Source organism: Geotrypetes seraphini, chromosome 4 (genome assembly GCF_902459505.1).
Source record: "Geotrypetes seraphini chromosome 4, aGeoSer1.1, whole genome shotgun sequence".
Classification (NCBI taxonomy): domain Eukaryota; kingdom Metazoa; phylum Chordata; class Amphibia; order Gymnophiona; family Dermophiidae; genus Geotrypetes; species Geotrypetes seraphini.
Window position 1 is genome coordinate 85226372 of NC_047087.1, and position 20866 is coordinate 85247237.

Sequence of the window (20866 nt, forward strand, 5' to 3'; positions counted from 1 at the left end):
CTCTTAGTAGCTTTGTATATTACTATGTAAGAAGTGGGGTCCTATGAGTCTAGGTCCCCTTCATTTTGTCTTGGTTCCTGCTGGTTTGTACTCTGATATTTTGTCAAACATGTTTTCTTCAATATAAAGATTGAAACTAAACTTGTTCTTTGTGTGTAGATCCTAAAGCTGTATGCTTGGGAGCCTTTCTATCAGAAAAAGGTACTTGATATCCGAGAACAGGAAATGAATGTGTTGAAATACTGCAGTTACTTGACTGCCTTCTCCATGCTGACACTCACCTGCATTCCATTCCTGGTAAGTTCTATGATGCTCACAGATTTCTTTTCAAAACCATCTTCTTGGTATTGTTGGGAGCCCTGCCAGCAGATACATTTTCTAGCGACATTTTGTTTCCCTGTTTTTTTTTAATTAAATAGTTTGAGTAGTAGTGATAGCAAAATGCCTGAGAATCCCTGCGCACTTCCGATTTTAGGGCCGATAGCCATTCAATACCTATGGGCTTCAGTGTATTTACTGTGGCAACATTGCTACCGTTGCTTTGTAAAAGGAATCCCTTATTTTTCTAATTATAATGTGGGTTAACTTTCTAATTTGCCTTTTATTATATAATGTATTTTTTTTATTCAGAACTTTCATTATATTTCAGTGTTTTATTTCATAGGTTTTTTTTTTGTTGTGCAATTATATTTTAATTCGGTTCTTGTTGCACAATTGAGGTTGTTCTACAGAAAGGCAGATTACAGTATAAGTCCAAAACAATAAGTAATTAAGAAATAATTTTAGTAATAATCATTTTTCTAATAGGCACAAAATACATGCCATTCTCCTTTCTCTTCCCCACTACACAGTAGCTTAGGGGTCCTTTTACCAAGCTGTATTAGGCACAAACGTGTTCCTAACACAGCTTAAAATGGCGTACCACAGGACACGCTCAGGCATCTTACAGTAAGTGCCAAAAGTGCATGCATTATGTGCTAAAAATATTTTTAATTTTTTTAAGATGATGTGTCTGGGGGGCAGAGAGTGAGAATACCTGCACTAATCAGTTAGCACAGCTGCATTACAATGTTCTATTTAGCACAGGAATAATGTATGAATCTTTACTGCCTATAAAATGGGTGGTGGTAAGTAAACACTAATTTATTTTAATGACTATGTGCTAATGGCAACATTATTGCATAAAAAACAGGAGGCAAGAAACCCACATAAATCACGAAGAGCATGCAGAAGTGGGTCCCAAAAAAAGTTAGTAATGGTAAAACTAATAGTATCTCCAAGTCTTCAGAGAAACAGTGAAATGGTGCTTTTCACAGTAAAGGAAGTCTTTTTTCATAAATGTGTCAGATGTGAGAAGACTCGACACAGCTGTGTTTTGGCTATGTAGCCTTTGTCAAGACCAAACCAACCTTCTACACAATGACTCAAAATATACTTCCAAAGAAAGGTGCCATATCGCAGGGACACAAGTAATATCCGAAGACCGTATCAGACTGTAAAGTTATTTGATACGGACTTCAGATCACACATCAGGATATTACTTGTGTCCCTGCGATATGGCACCTTTCTTTGGAAGTGTATTTTGAGCCATTGTGTAGAAGGTTGGTTGACTCCTGACGCAAGCTACATAGCCAAAACACATCATGCCTTACATTAAAGATCCCTTTTACTCCTTTTGTTTTTTGCCTCCCTTTTTTTATTTTAAGCAATGTATCCTCCCCATTTGCCCATGTGTATCATGTTATGTCCTTATCGTAATTGTGAATTTGTTCTCTCTATTTTATATTTTTTTTAAAACTTTTTAATACTTTGTATAAAATGGAAATTGCTTTGCTTATAAAAGCGGTATATCAAGACCCAAATAAACTTAAAACTTGACATATTTATTAATAAAGACTTCCTTTATTATGAAAAGCACTGTTTCATTGTGTTTCTCTGAAGACTTGGAGATTCTATTAGTTTTACTATCACAGATTTTTTTTTTTTTGGACCAACATTATTGCATAACTATTAAAAAAAAAAAGGAAAATGGCAATTTTTATGGCAGTGAATAAATAGCCTTACCCCCTCTTTTACTAAGGTGCGCTAACAGATTAGCGCGTGAAATTCGAATTAGTGCATGCTAAACGCTAACGTGTCCATAGACTAACATGCACCCGTTAGCGTTTAGCGCGCGCTAATCAGTTAGCGCATCTTAGTAAAATAGGGCCTCAGTGTATGTGAAAAACCTGCACAAGAGTGTGCAAAGGCCACCCTTTACCACAGCTTGGTAAAAGAACCCTTTACTTCCTCAGTGCATTTAGATAGAAATTGTTATCTAGTCATCAAAGAAACCAGTCTAACTGTGTTTATTCCCTCTTAGGTATCCTTGGCTACTTTTGGAGTCTACTTTCTGCTGGATGATGGAAACATCTTATCTGCCTCTAAAGTTTTTACAACAATATCATTGTTTAATATTTTGCGACTTCCCCTGTTTGATTTACCAACTGTAATCTCCACTGTAGTGCAGGTACTCCTTGCTATATTATGCATAAAATAGTGGGGGAGAAAAAGAAAAGTGACAACTTGGATGCATTGTTGTGCCAGAAGTAGTCATCATGGAGAAAAGATAGTGGAGATGACCAAATTGGCAAGCACAAGGGTATCCTGGTTCTTAAACATCATATCTTTAATTAAAACAAACGTATAATACATAGGGATTTGTCATAGGCTTGGGTCATGGTTTGGCACTGCTGCCTTGCATCAGGAATTCATGAATCTGAAAGGCACATAATAATTTTTCCATTTTGGATCCTTTTTGGAGACAGTGAGATTTTGTCCTTAATTGAAAAAAGAAACTAATTTTTATGACATCAGTTCAACAAACCACAGAATTCTGCCTAATTCCAATTACACTTCTTTCAGATTAATGGACTCTTGATGCAGGCAGTAGTGCTAAAACACTGCTCTTGTCACGTCCCTATGTGTTATACGTATACTTTAATTAAAGATCAGCTGGCTACAGTCAGTGTTTTTTCATGCAGCAACTGTCACTGGCTAGATTAGCACTGAATATCGGGGGCTAAATCCAGTGTGGCTTGCCGCTGGAGCTTATGCAAGTCCTGATTGAATTCAGCCGAGGCCTGCATAAGACAGTTATGCGGTCCCTGGCTGAATATGTGAGATTCAAACCCCTCCTCCTGCAGCAGCCCTTCAACCCCGCTCACCCTGGGCCTACCTGGTAGCCCTGGTGAGGGCGATGGAGGCAGAAGCAAAGCCCATTCATTCCTGCCCCCTGTGGCTGCCACTGAATATTGCCAGCAACTGCATAAACCTTGGCTCCTCCCTAGCACAGCCCCCTGTACTACCCTTGAGCTGCCTACTTCTTCTGAGTCTGGTCAGAGCTGATATTCCGTGGCACTGCCTGGTTTAGTGGTGCTAAATATCAGAGTAGGGTCATAGGCAATTTAAGTAGGCAGGAGCTTCTGCCTGCTTAAAACACTTTGAATATTGAGGGGGGGTGTTATGTTTTAAGAACCAATTGTCAATTTAGTCATCTCCATTCTCTGTTTTTTCATTGTGTGACTTGTGAAGTTTGGTTCTTCTTTCTTTTTTGAGAAGTAGTTGCCAGGCATTCTAATTTGTTTAATATTTTATACAATTTTCCCCACTTAACGCTTTTTTTCTCTCCCATTTTTTTCTGGTGACATGTCAATAAAAGTGCATCTGCTGTTCTATGCTACACTATTCAGACCTTGTGAGCTTCCTGCTGGAGAAAGGGAGCCTGCACAGGCTACAATACTGAATTTTTTTCAGAATATATTGCAGTGTGTCCTGTTAAAAGAGCAGTTCAGAAATGTGTTTTCAAAATGAGCACAGAAGGCTAGCAAGGCTGTATTTTTGTTTGCTGAGAATGCTGTGCCAAAAACTTGCAATATGATGACTGCCCAGCAGATGGCAGGAACATCCAGCCCATCACTAGAGCTGCACTGCTTTCTGCCTTGATGCAACATTCTCATAAACTTTGCTTTGCATATATGCTTTAACACATGTGCAAGTTTAAAAGTGAAATCTTATTGTTGGGAGTTATTTTTATTTACGTATGCTTTAAAATTCTGGCCACTTAGCCAAACTAGTATAAGCACTAGATGTGTCCTGTCATTTGTGTTTTTCAGACGAAAGTATCCCTGCACCGCTTGGAGAATTTTCTTTGTGAGGACGAGCTGGAGCCAGAGAACCTGCAGACAGTCTACAATGGCAGTAAGTTGTTGCTGTTCTGTGTTCAATGTAGCCCACATGAATGCTGATGCAGTCCGTCATTTGAACTCAGTAGTGTTTATTCTTTATGCTTATAGGTCACGCGATGGGATTTACCAACGCCTCTTTCCGGTGGGATAAGACTGGATCCCCTATCTTGAGAGAGTAAGATAAAACAGATTTATATTACGGTCCAGATTCTAATAATGGCGCCGTACGTTAGGCAGTGTCAGGCACCCTAATACTGCCTAACTTAATTGTTTTAATTGGTTCAGTTGGCACAGTAATTGACTGCACCAATTAAAAAACAATTGAAGCGCAGTTAAAAAAAAATGGAGGCATCCTTAGGCGCCATTCTCCCATCTAAGGAGATACCTAAGGCCACTATGGATGTGGTTAACACCGGATGTGGTCTGTAGATGCAATTGTCGTAAAAGGTAGGTGCCTGAAATGTAGGCCTTTAAAACCCTGGCCTACATTTCTGGTGTATACTTTTCATGTAGCTGTGATTCAGCAAATGGCGCTGTTGCGTGATTAACATGCGAATGGCGCTATGTTTGGAGGTGCTGCTCGATAATGGCGCTGTTTGTGGAATCCGGCCCTTCATGCCTTTATGATCTGGCTTTCCCTCGGTCTTGGCACTACTGTCTGTTGGCATTTTTTTTTTAATTGTCTTTACAAATATATATTATAAAAAAAAAAGAAAGGAAATATTTTGAAAAATAGATAAAAACAAGAATTATTCCAAAAGCAAGGAAAATAAAGTCTAAGTTCTCAATTTAGAGATCACTGTTGGATATCGGAGAACAAGTAATAAGAAGGCATATGCTGAATGAAAGGCCTAATATCAAATACAAATTTAACTCCAGATCTCTCCATTCTAATAAAAATCATGCAGCTGTAGCTTCTAAGTCAGGTTTATCTTGAAGAAAACATTCTAAATGAGTAGGATCTGAAAAATCATATCTATGGTTTCCCTATGTGATCAAGAATTTGCAGGGAAATCCTAAGGACGAAGTAGCTTCAATTGCTAAAACTCTAGGTTTCAGCTGTAGGAGATGTCTTCTACGAAACTGTGTTTGCTTAGCTACATCAGGAAATACAAATATATGTTGGCCACAAAGGGGAGCTCGTCTCTTAACAAAATAACCTTCTTGAAGCTCCAAACTGAAAGATCACCAACAGGGTGGCACATTTAGATACAATTTCCTGAGAGGATTCTAAAAATATTCAAACTGTTGTGAGCAAAAATTTGTCTATATCTACCTGCGGTAATGTGCGTGAGCAGCAGGCTTGGATTTCTCATAAAGGCAGCCAGACAAGGGTAACCAAAATGCTTTCTTTATTATTAATATAACTTGCACTAGGACAGTAGCGTCAATATCCTTTGTAAATATAAAGAAAACAATCCCACCAGAGTTGGCTCCAGTTCAAGTCTTTCTTCCCTAGCCGAACACAGTCCCACACAGACCGGCTTTTAGTCTGTGTCCTAATATCTGAGTCTTCAAAATGTTAAGAGATTTCCTACCTTAATACTCTCTCCCCACACACAGGTACCTGAGCCACCCTGCTTCTCTGGCCAGTCTTTTAGGTAAACAAACAAAAACAATACTGCAAGAAAATGTACAGGTCATAAGAATTTATTAAAATGACACAACAAATACATAAACTGCATAAAAAGTATGTATCCAAAACAGCTGGTCCCAATATTCCTATGGACCGGACCCAACACGGTCCATGTTTCAAAGAAATACTCCTTCCTCAGGGGGTCCCTAATGTTGGTGCACAGAGTATCAGAAAACCAGAATGGATAAGGTAAACAAAATCGATAGTAAACAGGCATAAAGCTCTGGTCCACAGGAATATTGGGACCAGCTGTTTTGGATACATACTTTTTATGCAGTTTATGTATTTGTTTTGTCATTTTAATAAATTCCTGTACCCTGTACATTTTCTTGCAGTATTGTTTTTGTTTGTTTTGTGTTTTTTACTGCAAGTCTTGTTGGTTCTTTTTTGTTTTTGTTTGTTTTGTGTTTTTTACTGCAAGTCTTGTTGGTTCTTTTTTGTTTTGTTTGCCAGTCTTTTAGGTAAAATGGCTTGTCCTTCAACAGGAGTAGAGTTACCATATTTGTGAAGCTAAAAAAAAAAGGACACATGTCCCACCTCCGGACCCACCTCTGCCCCACCCACAGTGCCCTGCCCCATTCCTGTCTTTCACTAGTCTCACCTCTACCCACCACCCACTTTTTTACCCGTATCCTTAGTCCCCCTTCTCATCCTCTGTGCCATTTTAGTACTGCTATTACTACACAGATATTTCTAGGGTTCTCTTGATAGCACTTTATTCAAAACAAATACATGGAGAGATTAATTTTGGGGATCATTTCTGCAAGTAGAGGAGTGCTTGACATCTAGAAATAGGTTTTTATAAACGTGTTTGAGGGACGTGTGGTCTGCTTTCTGACGTGTTAAGAGTAGAATAATTAGGCATTAATTTTTAGTGTGGTAATACATTTAGGCTCGGACTCTCTAACTAGCACCGTTGTCGCTGGCCGCCTTAAAAGCGGACGTCGATTGTATGTCATGTGACTGACAGCACTGTTTAGAGAATTGCACCTTCAGCAAAGGTAGACGCTGGAAATGTAGGCCAGGGTTTTCCAGGCCTACATTTCCGGCGCCCAGCTTTAACGACAATCACGCCTCTGCAAGCACTGTACGGCACTTAACGCCACTTCTGGTGTTAGCCACGCCTACAGTGGCATTAGGCGCCATAAAGTTCCTACAGAGGTGAGATTCCGGCATCAGTTTTTTAGGCGCCGGTAGGTGCCTTGAAAATCAGTTTAAAACGAAGGCAAGGCCAGTCAGAGCTAATGTCAGATTAATGATCTTTGACTGGAAACTGCATCTTACTTATTTTCCAAAAGTTCTATGTTATGCTGGTGACTTGCATTGATAGTGATATCACATTGCCTATTTCCTCAAATATATAGTCTGCAAAGAACCACTCCAGAAGGCTCCTGATGGTATTGTGCTAGCCTATTATGGGGAAGAGTTTATGAATGATTTTTTTATTTTTTTATTTTAATGAATTCATCCAGTCTAAACTTGAAGATCCAAGAAGGGTCCCTGGTTGCAGTGGTGGGACAGGTTGGATCCGGAAAGTCATCTCTACTCTCTGCCATCCTGGGAGAAATGGACAAACTGGAAGGAACAGTTCAAAGAAAAGTAAATACATTTTTTTATATGATTGTTAGGAGTGTCAAAGGACTCTGATTATTTGCAAATCTCCTTCCCCTGCTGCCCCACCACTCCCATTCACTTATCAAAGACTTACTGGCTTTAATAAGGTGCCAGAGTTAGTAAATCTCCATAGAATAAGAAACTAATTGATAAGATGTTCATCATATGAACTAGACGTGGCATACACTACATGTATAGACAGGCGGGTTAAACATCAAACGCTTGTCATGAAACATAACACCTTGACCCTGATGAAGTGGTGGATGAAACGTGATTCGTGTCGGGAGAGGTGTTGCTCCAATATAACAAATGTAATACAAAATAATGTTTGAATGGATCAGGGAGCAAATAACAAAAAAATGCATTTATAAAAAACATGGAGGATCAATGAAGAATAGAGCTATTGTAGAGTTATTAACTCTAATAGCAATCTGTCGATCCTCTATATAACAAATAAGTAACACATCAATGACATCTATAAATGAAAAACATAAGTGTTCATGAAGGCTTTGGATATAGTATATGATATGGTATGTAATTTAGGTAGTCTTACCACATATAGCAAAGTTTTTATCATATGACACTGGCATAGGGAAGTTCAGAAGGATTATGAGGGAGATTTTACACGGAGAGAGTGGTAGCAGGAGGAGAGCAGCGATTCTCAATCCAGACAGCTGTACCCATCTAGCTAGGCAGATTTTCAAGATAGTCACAAAAGATAAGCATGAGAAAAATTTGTATGTGCTGCCTCTATTATTTGTAGATCTAGCTTATACATGTTCATTGAGGCTCTTGACTAAATGTATCCCAAGAAATGGATTGGGAATCACTGGAGTAGATCAGAAAATCGAGAAAGGCCTGTGACTGCTCATTTGAACCTATCTGGTGTGCCAATTAGACTGATCAAATAGTCCTTTTTCTCCATTATTGCTTGTATATATACAATATATAGATATATATAGATATAGATATATATATATAATATACAGAATCGAGCCTACACCCGCCCAAAGTTAACCTGATTCTGTAATCGACGTCCATGTTGCAGATGCCGGTTACAGAAACGGGGTTTAAATGCCCCAACCCCCCCAACGGCCCCACCGAAGATCGCGGACAGGAAGGTGCCCAACCCCTCCTGCCGACAAAACCCGCGATTGCCGGCAAGAAGGTGCTCACCCCTTCCTGCCGACAGAACCCGCCCCCCTGAAGATCGCCGGCAGGAGGGTGCCTAACTCCTCCTGCCGAACCCCCCAACGCCCCCCCCTAAAATCACCGACAGGAGGGTACCCAATCCCTCCTGCCGGACCCCCCCCCAATGAAAGCCCCCACCCCAGAACCCCTCCTTGGGCTTACTTCCAATTTGGTTGGACGGCAACTCGTACCGTCCAACCAGCAGGCCTGCTTCCATCCAAATGAGGCAAGCCCGCCCTTCCACTGCACAACCTACAGGATCCTAGGGCCTGATTGGCCCAAGCGCCTAAGGCCCCTCCTATAGCGGGAGGGGCCTTATGCTTCCCGCAGGAGGGGTTGAGTACTCTCCTGCCAGCGATCTTAAGGGGGACATTGGGGGGTCCGGCAGGAGGGGTTGAGCACTCTCCTGGCGCGATCGTCGGGGGGGGGTTCGGGAGGGGAGACTGGCGGCCATAGCCACGTCCGCTATGCCTGGGGAGCATTTTTTTTTTTTTTTTTTTAGAAAAAGTGCCTCCTGATTGGCTGATTAGACAGCTGTAGGATGCCTACAGCTGCCTACAGTCGGGAGCACTTTGCAGAATCAGGGCCACAATGTACAGTGTGTTCCAAAGCAGAGTTCGGATTCTGGGGCAAAATGTACTACAAAAAAAATTTGGATTCCAAAACGTTCGAGTTCTGGGGCATTCGAATTCCAAGGTACCACTGTGTATATATATAGCTACTTGACTATACACACAAACACGGTGTCTGTGGAGATAAAAAGGCCCCTCCACCCACATATTTTTGCAAATAACCCCCAAAAAAAGTCATACTGCAGCAGAAATTTCTGCCTGAAACTTGAGGCATTTCTGAGTACTTTATTTTTGAACAAGATCGGACTCCTAAAACAGCTGTGCTATTAATTAATGAAACTCCAGAATTCATTCAGTCAATAGCTTAGTGAAGTGAAAGATTTTGTGAATGTATCAAGGTTGAAGGAGGATGTTTTGAACAGAAAATTATGAATTAACTAAGAAAACCCCCACTTATTAAATGTTTAAACAATTGTAAAATATTTTTAAACTTTGTAAAGGGTTCTGTTTTTCCCAGACACCACTGTGTGTGTGATTATACATATATATAATCTTTGTCCTGGATCTAAAGTTATATTTACCAGTACTTTAGATCCAGACAAAAAATGTAAAGCCTAATGTGACTCAGAACTGGAGTCAGACATAAAAAACTAGAAGTCAAGAGTTGAAGGTCTGGTGCACCAATGCCACGGCTCTTATGTTAACATAAAACATTTTTTGCCCTCTAGTTTAAAACATGCTGGTGTCAATTTTGCTGCATATGGATTTTCACAGCTTATATCATTCAGGTGCACGTAATGAGTTGGGAAAACGAAGGATATACAGTACAAGTCCAAAAATCCAAATGTCAGAAATCCAGACTGTCTGAGAATCCAGACTATAAGTGTTTCTTCCTCCCTCCTGTTCCTCCCCCCCCTTGTCCAGCATTTCTCCATTCCCTGCAGGCCATGCCCGTGGCTCTCTCTCTCTCCCTTCTCCCCCCTCCAGTGAGTAAATCTTCTTTTCTTCAATGCCAGCAGCAGCCTTAATCACAGGCTGCTTCCAGGCTGTCCTGGACCTTTTCCTCTGACCCAACCCGCCCCTTCTGATGTAACTTACTGTTTTTGGAAGGGAAGGGTGGGTCAGAGGGACAGTTTGGGGCTGGCGGCTGGCACTAAAAGAAAACTTGCTTCTGAAAATGTTCACGGAGTGAAATGGGGGAGTGAGGGAGTGTAAGCCACATGCAGGGCCAGGAGAGGAGGGAGAGATGATGGACTGTGCGGTGGAGCTTGAGACCTGGTCCTCCTTCTTTTGGGCTTGGCCATTTTCTAAAATTGCAGCTCCTGAGAGAGCCGCAGGCAGGGCCTTGAGGGGAGGGAGAGACGTTGGACTGTGTGTGGAGGAAGGAGGATATAGCCATGGGAGGGGGGGAAGAGAGCCTTGGGATCTGAGCTTCCTCCTTTGATCTCAGACCCCCTTCTTTGGGCTTGGGCATTTTCTAAAGCTGCAGTATCTAAGAGGGAGATTCTGGATGGGGAAAAGAGTTGATAGAGGAAAGAGGCATAGAGAGAAATGCTGTATAGGAAGAAGAGAGACAAAATTTGACTGTTCATCTTTATTCTGCCTCAGAATCAGGAAAATCTGAATCGACTCAATCCCTCAGCAGTTGGAGTTTTGGACTTGTACTCTGTACTAAGGTGCTTCAGCCTGACTTCTCTTTATCTTGAGGTCCTTGACACTTTGATTTAATTTTTATTGCACAGTTATGAAATCTGACTGCTGTGTCTTCAGAGAACACGCTGGCTATTCCAATTATCAATCTTTAATCTGCAAACACTTTTATTAACTCTGCTAATAGAATTCTGCCAATTAGATGCTTTGAAAAACAGCTGTGTATTTTCACGCCAATTATTTGTTGACAGTTAATTGAATTATGGCCAATTACATGCAAATGGACTGAAATTATTCATTTAATTTTATTAGATTTATAATTATTATTCATGCTACGGTCTGTTAAACTGTTAGGATCATGCTGAAAAGTTTGACCACTTGTCATTTGGATATGTTCTATGTGCAGAAATCATTTCTTTTATGTAGTTTTGAAAAAAGTATAGTCTGAGGTTCACCTCAGACTCTCTCATGTGTTCAGGAGGTCTGGAGCAGAGATCCAGTTTAGAAATATTTGCTTTATTGTCCTACTAAAGTGCTAGCTGACCTCTCAGAATCTACCTACTGTATATTCCTAGGCCCACTTTGACTAAAATCCTGCACCATACTGACTTCATACATTTCAGATTCTTCCTGAGCTCACCAAACAAAAGTATAATGTTCATTTGACAAATTTTCTTGCTTCCCACACTCGCCGTTTCTTTGCTACACTGAACTCCTTCCTCAAAGTGTTTCTATCTCCAATCCCCCTTCACTTTCTGCCCAGTCTATGTCTGAGTACTTCTATGACAGGGTTCACCAGGTTACCTCCATCTCCGCATTCCCCACTTTCTTACAACCTTCCTTCAACCCCTATCACCTTTTATAAAATCACGGAAGAGGAAGCAGTAGATTTTCTCTTCTCCTCCAAACTCACTATCTGTTCCTCTGATCCTGTTTTCACTCATCTGCTTAGCTTTGTCTCCCCTACTGCCATCCGTTCTGTCATATGCTCAGTCTGTCTACTGCAGCTATTGTGATATCTTCAAACATGCTATGGTTACACCACTCCATACCTCAAAAAAAACACCAACTTCATGGATCGTACCTACCCTTCCAACTATCAACCCATTTCCCTCCCCCTCTTCGAATCCAAGCTACTTGAACATGCTGTTTATTGTCAAGGCATTCTTGAGCCACTACAGTCTGGTTTTCACCCTCTACATTCTAAAGAAATAGCCCCTCTATATTCTAAAGAACGGTGACCTACTCTTGAAAGAGCTTTTACTTGGTCCTTGAACTCATCCTCAGTTTATCTATCATTTTCAACACTGTTGATCACCACCTACATCTAGATGCCCTCTTCTTGCTCAAAATTTTCTGTCTTTATTTTCTTCTTATCTCTCATAGAAACGTAGAAACATGATGGCAGATAAAGGTCAAATGGCCCATCCAACCTGCCCATCCACCGAATCCACTGTTTTCTTCTCTTCCTAAGAAGTCCCATGTTTTCTTGAATTCAGACACAGTCTTAGTCTCAACCACCTCTACCGGGAGACTATTCCATGTAACTACCATCCTTTCTGTAAAAAAGTATTTCCTTATTTTCCATATTGAGACGGTTTGCAAAAATCTACTGCTTATTCCTTGGCTAAGCAGCATAAAATCTGTTTTACTACTTGGGATCTGGGTTGGTCAGTGTTGGAAACAGGATACTGGGCTTGATGGAACTTCGGTCTGTCCCAGTATAGCAATTCTTATGTTCTTAGATTACTCCTGAACCTATCATCTCTTAACTTCATCCTATGCCCTCTCATTCCGGAGCTTCCTTTCAAATGAAAGAGATTTGCCTCATACATATTTATGCCACGTAGATATTTAAATGTTTCTATCTTTAAGTCTGTCCCCATACACCTTATGACGAAGACCACTGACCATTTTAGTACCCTTCCTCTGTACTGACTCCATCCTATTTATATCTTTTGAAGGTGAGGTCTCCAGAATTGTACACAATATTTTAAATAGATCTCACCAGAGTCTTATACAAGGGCATCAATACCTCCTTTTTCCTACTGGCCATACTACAAGTTTATTTAAAAAAAAAAAATTTTATACAGCTCAATCAAACTTCTAAGCGGTGTACAAGTAAGTGCTAATGGGGAACCAAAGACACAGGCTTACATAAGTAGAACTTGAGATAAGTTACAAGCCAAATATCTCATAACATATAAACGAACGGGCACAAGAGGAAAGAGGGAGGAACTACAATAATCAAGTAAAGTTAACGTAAAAAGTAGGTATGATAGGAAGGAAAATTTTAAAAAATAATAATAATGATAATTTAAAATTTAAAAGTTTTAGCTCTAATAAGGGCAGTTATGTTTCAAAAGCATCTTGAAATACTTCTCCCTATGCACCCTAGCATCCTTCCTAGCTTTTGCTGTCATCTTTTCAACCTATTTGGCCACCATTAGTTCATCACATATTATCACACCCAAGTCCTCCTCCTCTTTTGTGCACAAATGTTCAGCCCCTAAATTGTACAGTTCCCTTGAGTTTTTGCAACCCAAATGCATGACCTTGCATTTCTTAACATTAAATCTTACCTGCCAATTTCAAACCATCCTTCAAGCTTAGCTAGGTCCTTCCTCATGTTGTTCACACCATCAGGGGAGTCTACTTTATTGCAGGTTTTGGTATCATCCGCAAAGAGGCAAATCTTACCTGACAGCCTTTCAGCAATATTGCTTACAAAAATGTTAAAAAGAATAGGTCCAAGAACCAAACCTTGAGGCACACCACTAGTAAACATCCCTTTCCCCAGAGAGATCTACATTGACCACTACCCTCTATCACCTTCCACTCAACCAGTTCTGACCCAGTCCGTCACTTTGGCACTCTATTTATTTGTTAGACCCCCCCCCCCGTGTGAAACACTGTCAAGCTTTGCTAAATACACCATATCTAGTGCGCTCCCTCTATCTAATTCTCTGGTCACCCAGTCAAAGAAATTGATCAGATTTGTCTGACAAGACTGGCCTCGAGTGAATCCATTTTGTCTTAGGTCCTGTAATCCACTGGATTCCAGAAATGTCACTATTCTGTTTTAAAAGTGTTTCATTAATTTACTTACAAAAGGAGTCAGACTTACTGGCCTGTAGTTCTCTACTTCTAATTTTGTAGAGAGAGACCACATCCGCCCTTCTCCAGTCCTCCCGTATTACTCCAATTCTAGAGGAGCATTGAAAAGGTCAGCCGGCAGAGCCACAAGAACTTCTCTAAGTTCCCTCAGTATCCTTGGATACATACCATCCAGCCCCATTGCTTTATCCACCTTTAGTTTAGTGAACTCCTTATGAGCACAATCCATTGAAAATTGATCAGGGTCTACCACACCGCCATCCTTATTTGCGTTTGTCTTCTCCGATCCCACTCCCAGCGCTTCAGTTGTGAACACAGAACAGAAATATTTGTTAAGCAATCCAGCCTTATCTTTATCAGGTTCTACACATTCCTCCCATTCAACTTGTCTCACAGTGCCATTCCTCCCATTCACCTTGTCTCACAGTGCCACTTTTGCACTTCCTCCTATCACTAATATATCTAAAAAAACATCTTGCCCCTCATTTTACTGTGTCTGTTATTTTTTCTTCCATTTACTTCTTTGCTTTCCAGACTACTCGACCAGCCTCTCTTAACTTTTCCAGATATTTTTGCCTATCTTCCTCTTTCTACGATCTTTTGTCATTTATGAAAGCTAACCTCTTTTTCCTTACCTTTTCAACTACTACTTTTGAGAACCAAAGCAGCCTTCTTTTTCTCTTCTTTTTACCTACTTTCTTTACAGAATGGTTTGTTGCCCTTACAATAGCTCCTTTTAGTTTTGTTCACTTTCTTTCCTACTTCGTTCAGATGTTCCCATCCAGACAATTCCTTGATATACTCCCCCACCTGAACAAAGTTAGTTTTTTTTAAAGTCTAGAACCTTTACTTTTCAATGAGCCCTCTCTACACCTGTTTTAATATTAAACCATACCATGCAATGATCACTGGATGCCAGATGATCACCCACTGTAACCTCAGAAACACTTTTCCCATTTCTAATCATTTTGCCCAGTATGGACCCATTCCGCATTGATTCTATTACCAAATGTTGAACAGTTCTCCTTGTAGAGAATCCAGGATCTCTACTTCTAGATGACCCCGCAATAGGGATACCCTAATCAACATCTGACATGTTAAAATCATCTATTAGTAATACTTCCCCTTTTACAGGTTTATTCTGAATGTCTGCTATTAAATCTCTGCCCACTTCTGTCTGTGAAGGAGGCCTGTATATCACACCAATGTAAATATGTTTTCCATTTCCTCTTTTCAGATTGACCCTCAGTGCTTCTTCCTTACCCTGCAGATCCTGAAATTGTGTGGCTCTAATATCATCTTTAACATATAACGCCAGTCCCCCTCCTTTTCTTCCTACCCTGTCTTTCCTGAAAAGATTATAGTCCGGTATAACTATATCCCAGTCATGGTTCTCTGTGAACCACATCTCTGTGATCGCCACTAAATCCAACTCGGCCTCTTCTAGATCCAGAACCTTGTTTCCCATACTTTGAGCATTAGTATGTTTTGCTTTCCAGACATTGCATCCTTTTCTCATTTGCGTAGAGGTATTTAGTAATTCGCTTACCTGAGGGCTTATACTCACCTGGGGGCTTTGATCACCCTGCCCCAATGATTCTAGTTTAAAACTCTCTTTAGTAAGTTAGCCAATCTCCATCCGAAAATACTTCTTCCCTTCTATGATTGATGCATACCATCCCTGCTCAGCAGCCCTTGGAAAATCATCCCATGGTCCTGGCAGATGAAACATTCTTGACAACACTATCCATGCAGCCACACTTTCATCTCCAGGATGCAAGTTTCTCTGCCTGGTCCTTTACCCTCAACAGGGAGGATCGACAAGAATATCACCTGTGCACCTGACTGCTTCATCTACTCTCCCAGAGCCACAAAGTCACTTTTGATACATTCGGAGGAATACCTAGCAGTATCATTAGTGCCAACATGAATGAGCAGCATAGGATAATAGCCATTAGGCTTGATGAATCTTACAAAGCTGTTCGTAACATCTTGGAGTTTGGCACCAAGCAGGCAACATACCTCCCAAGACATCATGTCTGGTCTGCAGATGGACGCTTCTGTACCTCTCAGAAGGAATCACCAACCACCAGTCTACCTTATCCCTCCTAGTGGTCACGGATACAGCAACTGTAGGGATTTCGAGCTTTGGTCCTTCCTCTCCCTGGGATGCTCTCATCTCCTCTACTTCTAGGGCTGCATACCAGTTCTTCAGTTAAAGGACAGGTGGAGTCACAGTATCAATCCTGCAGGGTCCCGTAATCTTGAGTCCAGCTGTCCTCCCTCTGCACGGCTTCTTGTTCCCCACTGCTAGAAATCTTTGATGCCTCATGAAGCATTTCATTGATGTACCTCTCATTCTCATGGATGCTTCTCAGTCTTGCCACCTCCTCTCTCATTTCCTTTACTTCCTTCAGAGGGATTCAAGCTGAAGACAGTTTGCACATGGAACTACTTTCTCTGCTTTTGCAACATTTTCTGTCTGGACAGAGACAGAAGCTGCAACCTGAGCAATAAATTTGGTGACACAATGTTTCCCAGCCATACTGTGGTTGCAGAAGTACTTGCACCTGATAGGAAAAAAAATCCTACACAAGCAATGTCCTGTTCATAATTGGCTGGAAGAGTCTATAAATCAAAAGATCAGCCTTGGAAAGGGCGAGAGATGGGGAGAATGGGAGGGAATTAAACACTAAATAGAGACTTTCCTCAACTGCTATCTGTGCCCTAATCTGATCTTAGTTCATGCTCTGAAATGCAACCTAAAATACTAATCTAGACCAGTGTTTTTCAACCTTCTTTGGGCAAAGGCACACTTGTTTCATGAAAAAAATCACGAGGCACACCACCATTAGAAAATGTTAAAAAATTTAACTCTCTGCCTATATTGACTATATATAAAGTAATTCTCTTGAATAGGAATCAAATAAACACAAAGAAAGTATTTTATAATTACTTTATTATGAAATAAAAATTATAAAATACTTTATTCAGTGCGAAACCTGGGCCTGTTTGGCTGAACACAAAGCTGATATTCTGGCTGGAATCGAAGAAAGACACACACGTAGCTCTTCGTCAACAGCTCTCAGTCTCTCTCTGTATTTGGTTTTTATAGCATACAAAAATAGACAAATATACCCTCCATCCTTTTTATTAAACCACAATAGCAGTTTTTAGCGCAGGGAGCTGCGCTGAATGTCCAGCGCTGCTCTTGACGCTCATAGGCTCCCTGCGCTAAAAACCACTATTGCGGTTTAGTAAAAGGTGACCATATTGTAAAATATAGACAGCAGATATAAATTCAGAACTGTGCATAGTAAGTGAAGGGAAGTTTTCATCTCTGGGAATTTACCCAGTTAACTATTAAGTTATTTGGGCAAATTCCTTTGAAAACTGTGGTAATACTGCCTCCACTTTGCTAAATTTAAAATAAAATCATTTTTCCTACCTTGTCTGGTGATTTCTGGTTGCACTTTCTTCTTCTGACTGTGCATCCAATCTTTCTTCCCTTCTATCAGCCTGTATGCTTTCTCTCCTCCACACCTCATTCCCTCCCCCAACTTTTTCTTCCTCTCTCCCTGACCTTTCTTTCTTTTTTTCTGTTTCTCTTCTTTCCTTCTGTTTCCCTGCCTGCCCCCTTTCTTTCTTTCTCCCTGCCGTTCCCCAAGCCACTGCCACTGCCGCTGCCATCGGGGAACAGGACCCACCAATGGATAACAGGCCCCAAAGCCGACGCCGACGCATGCTCTCCCTGACGTCAATTCTACAATCGGAGAGGAAGTTCCGCCCAGCCAGGCACCGATTGGCTGGCCCGAACCAGGTAGCGATTGGCTGGCCCGAACTTCCTCTCCGACTGTAGAATTGACGTCGGGGAGAAGAAGACTTATCGGCTCCATAGATTAGATCGCCAAGACAAAGTGAGTCCTGGGTGATCGACTCACTTTGCCTTGGCGAGCTACTGGCGCCCCTGCCTCGGGCCCCCTGTCAGCTCCGGGCCCGGCGGCCCTGCGGCACACCAGGCAACATCTTGCGGCACACTAGTGTGCCGCGGAACAGTGGTTGAAAAACACTGATCTAGACTAAAACACTTTTTTTTTTTTTATAAACCCCTAACAGAGACTCTAAAGGCTACATTATTGCCTAAACTGACTTTGCTGCAAAAGCAGAGTACTGAACTAAAAAGGTTTACAAGAAGGACAATGAAATATCCTACTGAAGCCCAAGTTTACCTTTTCCCAAGTTTGAATGCCAGGTAAGATATTCCAAAATGGAGTTTTTCTTCCCCTTAGCAGATCCTCACTCAGCACCTCTTCAGGACAAGGAGCAGTTGAGGTCTGAGTTACCTTTTTGTTAGCTGTGCTTCTAAAGTGAAAGTAATGTCAGCTACACCTCCTGGTTGAGTCACCCTGCACTGATCCTGCTCTTTTAACTTTTCCTTTTCATCAGACACAATTGTTTAAATGAAAGGCAACTAAACAAAAGAGCAGTTTCTTACTGCCTAACTGAAAAGACCTTTGCAATTCCACTCTCATTTGGTACACCTCAGAGCTCTGGCTTGGGACCTCTTCTTTTCGCTATATATATATATATATATATATATACAGTAGTTACCTTGGTACTCTGATCTTCTCTCATGATTTTCAGCACCATATTTATGTTGATCAACCTCTTTATTCTTATACCAGAAATTTCACCAGAACTCCTGGCCCAAGTCGCAAACTGCTTGTCACACTGCTATCTGAAACTGAACGTAGACGAGAATGAGCTTCTTGTTTTCCCCCTAAGCCCACCTCTCTATTTCTGTGGATAGCACTCTCATTCTTCTATCTGTTCTATCTCTTGTAACCTTGAGGTCATCTTTGGACCCTCAGTCTTTGTCTGCACATATCCAACATACTCTAAAACCTGTCATTTCTTTGTCTAGAACATGACCAAAATTCATCACTTCCTTTTTGATCACACTGCCAAAACTTATCTATCATTTTATTGACTCCTGCTTAGACTACTTCAATTTGCTCCTCACAGGTCTCTCCTCCAGTCTGTTAAAAATTCTGCTGCGTGACTTATCTTCTGCCAGTGTGCTACATTCGCATAACTCCTCTCTTCATTGCCTCCTTGTCCATTTCTGTATACAGTTGAAATTCCTCTTCTTGGCTTACAAGGATATTCATTCTGCAGCTTGGCAGTATATCTCCTCTTGTGTCTCACTTATGTCTCCCTACACCCATCCCCGAGTACTCTAATGTTCTCTCTACCTTTTTGCTTCATTATCTTCACTATCAGATTTTTCTTTTGGTGTTCCAGGGTTCTGTGGCCTATGTCTCGCAGCAGGCTTGGATACAGAATGCTGTCCTGCAGGAGAACATTCTCTTTGGTGCAGTACTGCAGAAACAGCACTACGAGAAGGTTTTGGAGGCATGTGCCTTACTGCCAGACCTGGAGTTGCTTCCAGAGGGAGATCAGACAGAGATCGGAGAGAGGGTGAGCAAAACACAAAATGATATACTGGAAAAAAATGGTTAATAGGCCCAGTGGATGGAGCTTGAGACATTTCTCCAAGCTCAGAGCTATGGCTCAATGCTTCCGTAGTGCTAAGTTCAGAGCTATGGCTCAAATCTTCTGTAGTGCTAATGGATTTTCCAACAATCTCTAGTTACATAAAGAGGTAGCCCATGAGGCAATGCTATCTTCTAAAGCAGTGTCTCGCAAACTTTCCGGCCGGTGGCACACTAAATCCAATACCCCGGCCGGAAGGCATTCGGAAGTGCGCGGATGTTGCCACGATGACATCACGCACATCATTGCATCATCGTCCGCGCATGCGTGGAGGCCCATCTGGCCACGACCTGCTTCGATAGAGGGATCCTGGAGGTGCGGGGAGAGGAGGAGAGACGCCGGCCAGGAGGAGTTTTCTGCGCTGGCTGACTTCCTACAGGATGTGCCTCTCACCGTGAGAGGCATGTCCTGTAGGCAGTCAGCCGGCGTGGACGACTCTCCTCCTCGCCAGTGTGTCACGGCACACCTGAAATCTCAGAAGGCACATAGTGTACCGCGGCACACAGTTTGCAATACATTGTTCTAAAGGGAATACCGGTTTAATTAGTTAATCACAGGAATAGGGAGCATCATGGATATAAAATGACTTATTCAAACTTCTTATCCATCACACAGGGCAGTTAGTTATACCAGCTATGAGACTTTACAATCTGTTCAGACTTTGTATTTTTGTTTCTTTGAGTGGTTCTCCTTGATTGCGCTAGGAGTATCATGGGTTAGCAGACAGCATATGCTGTAGATGGACTTGCTGATTCTAAGAGAACTTATGGAGGCTTTTAAAAAGGATCTGCTAAACATTAAAGGGCTCATAATCAAAACTTTAAAACGTCTAAAAACCCGCCTAAGTTAGCACTTTGACGTCCTATTAGACAGGACATCCAAGCGCCGATAGCCAAACTGACTTTCTGGATGTGTAGCAGGATTTCTTATGCCTTTAAATGCTGCTGTGCACCCAGAGCTGAAAGGGCCATATCTGGAGGAGTGGTCAGGGTGGTATTTGGGCGGGATGTGGGCCGACTTAGACGTCCTGCAGGGATAATCGAATGTTTTACTAGACATCCTGGAGGAAGCTTAAATGTTGTGAGTTAGACAATGTGAAAACAGGTATAGGTGTCAAAAACCAGATAATCACTGCAATGACAAAGTAAAGACCCTCATACGTTCCACCAGTGTTCACTGACCTCCTCACACACCCACAAAGATCAGAAATGAAAAGTGCATACCTGTCTCCAGAACATCAGCATCTGGTATAGGAAAGCCTAGTTGAGCTGCACACAGGTGTCTTATATGGCCTGGGGGGGAGG

At 41.5% G+C, this 20866-nt stretch overlaps 1 protein-coding gene across 4 annotated transcripts in view; it reads left to right on the forward strand.

Moving 5' to 3' along the window:
* The window catches only part of LOC117359556 (multidrug resistance-associated protein 1-like), a 128267-nt gene that overhangs the window by 49077 nt on the left and 58324 nt on the right, over positions 1 to 20866 (forward strand). For all 4 annotated transcript variants that reach the window (XR_004539264.1, XM_033942530.1, XM_033942531.1 and 1 more), the window contains exons 8-13: positions 160 to 297; positions 2363 to 2509; positions 4155 to 4239; positions 4335 to 4401; positions 7335 to 7461; positions 19311 to 19487. Coding sequence is in view for 3 of the 4 variants with exons in the window: in XM_033942530.1 (XP_033798421.1) it covers positions 160 to 297; positions 2363 to 2509; positions 4155 to 4239; positions 4335 to 4401; positions 7335 to 7461; positions 19311 to 19487 (741 nt within the window). In the remaining variant the exon portion in view is untranslated. The remainder of the gene's footprint in view (positions 1 to 159; positions 298 to 2362; positions 2510 to 4154; positions 4240 to 4334; positions 4402 to 7334; positions 7462 to 19310; positions 19488 to 20866) is intronic.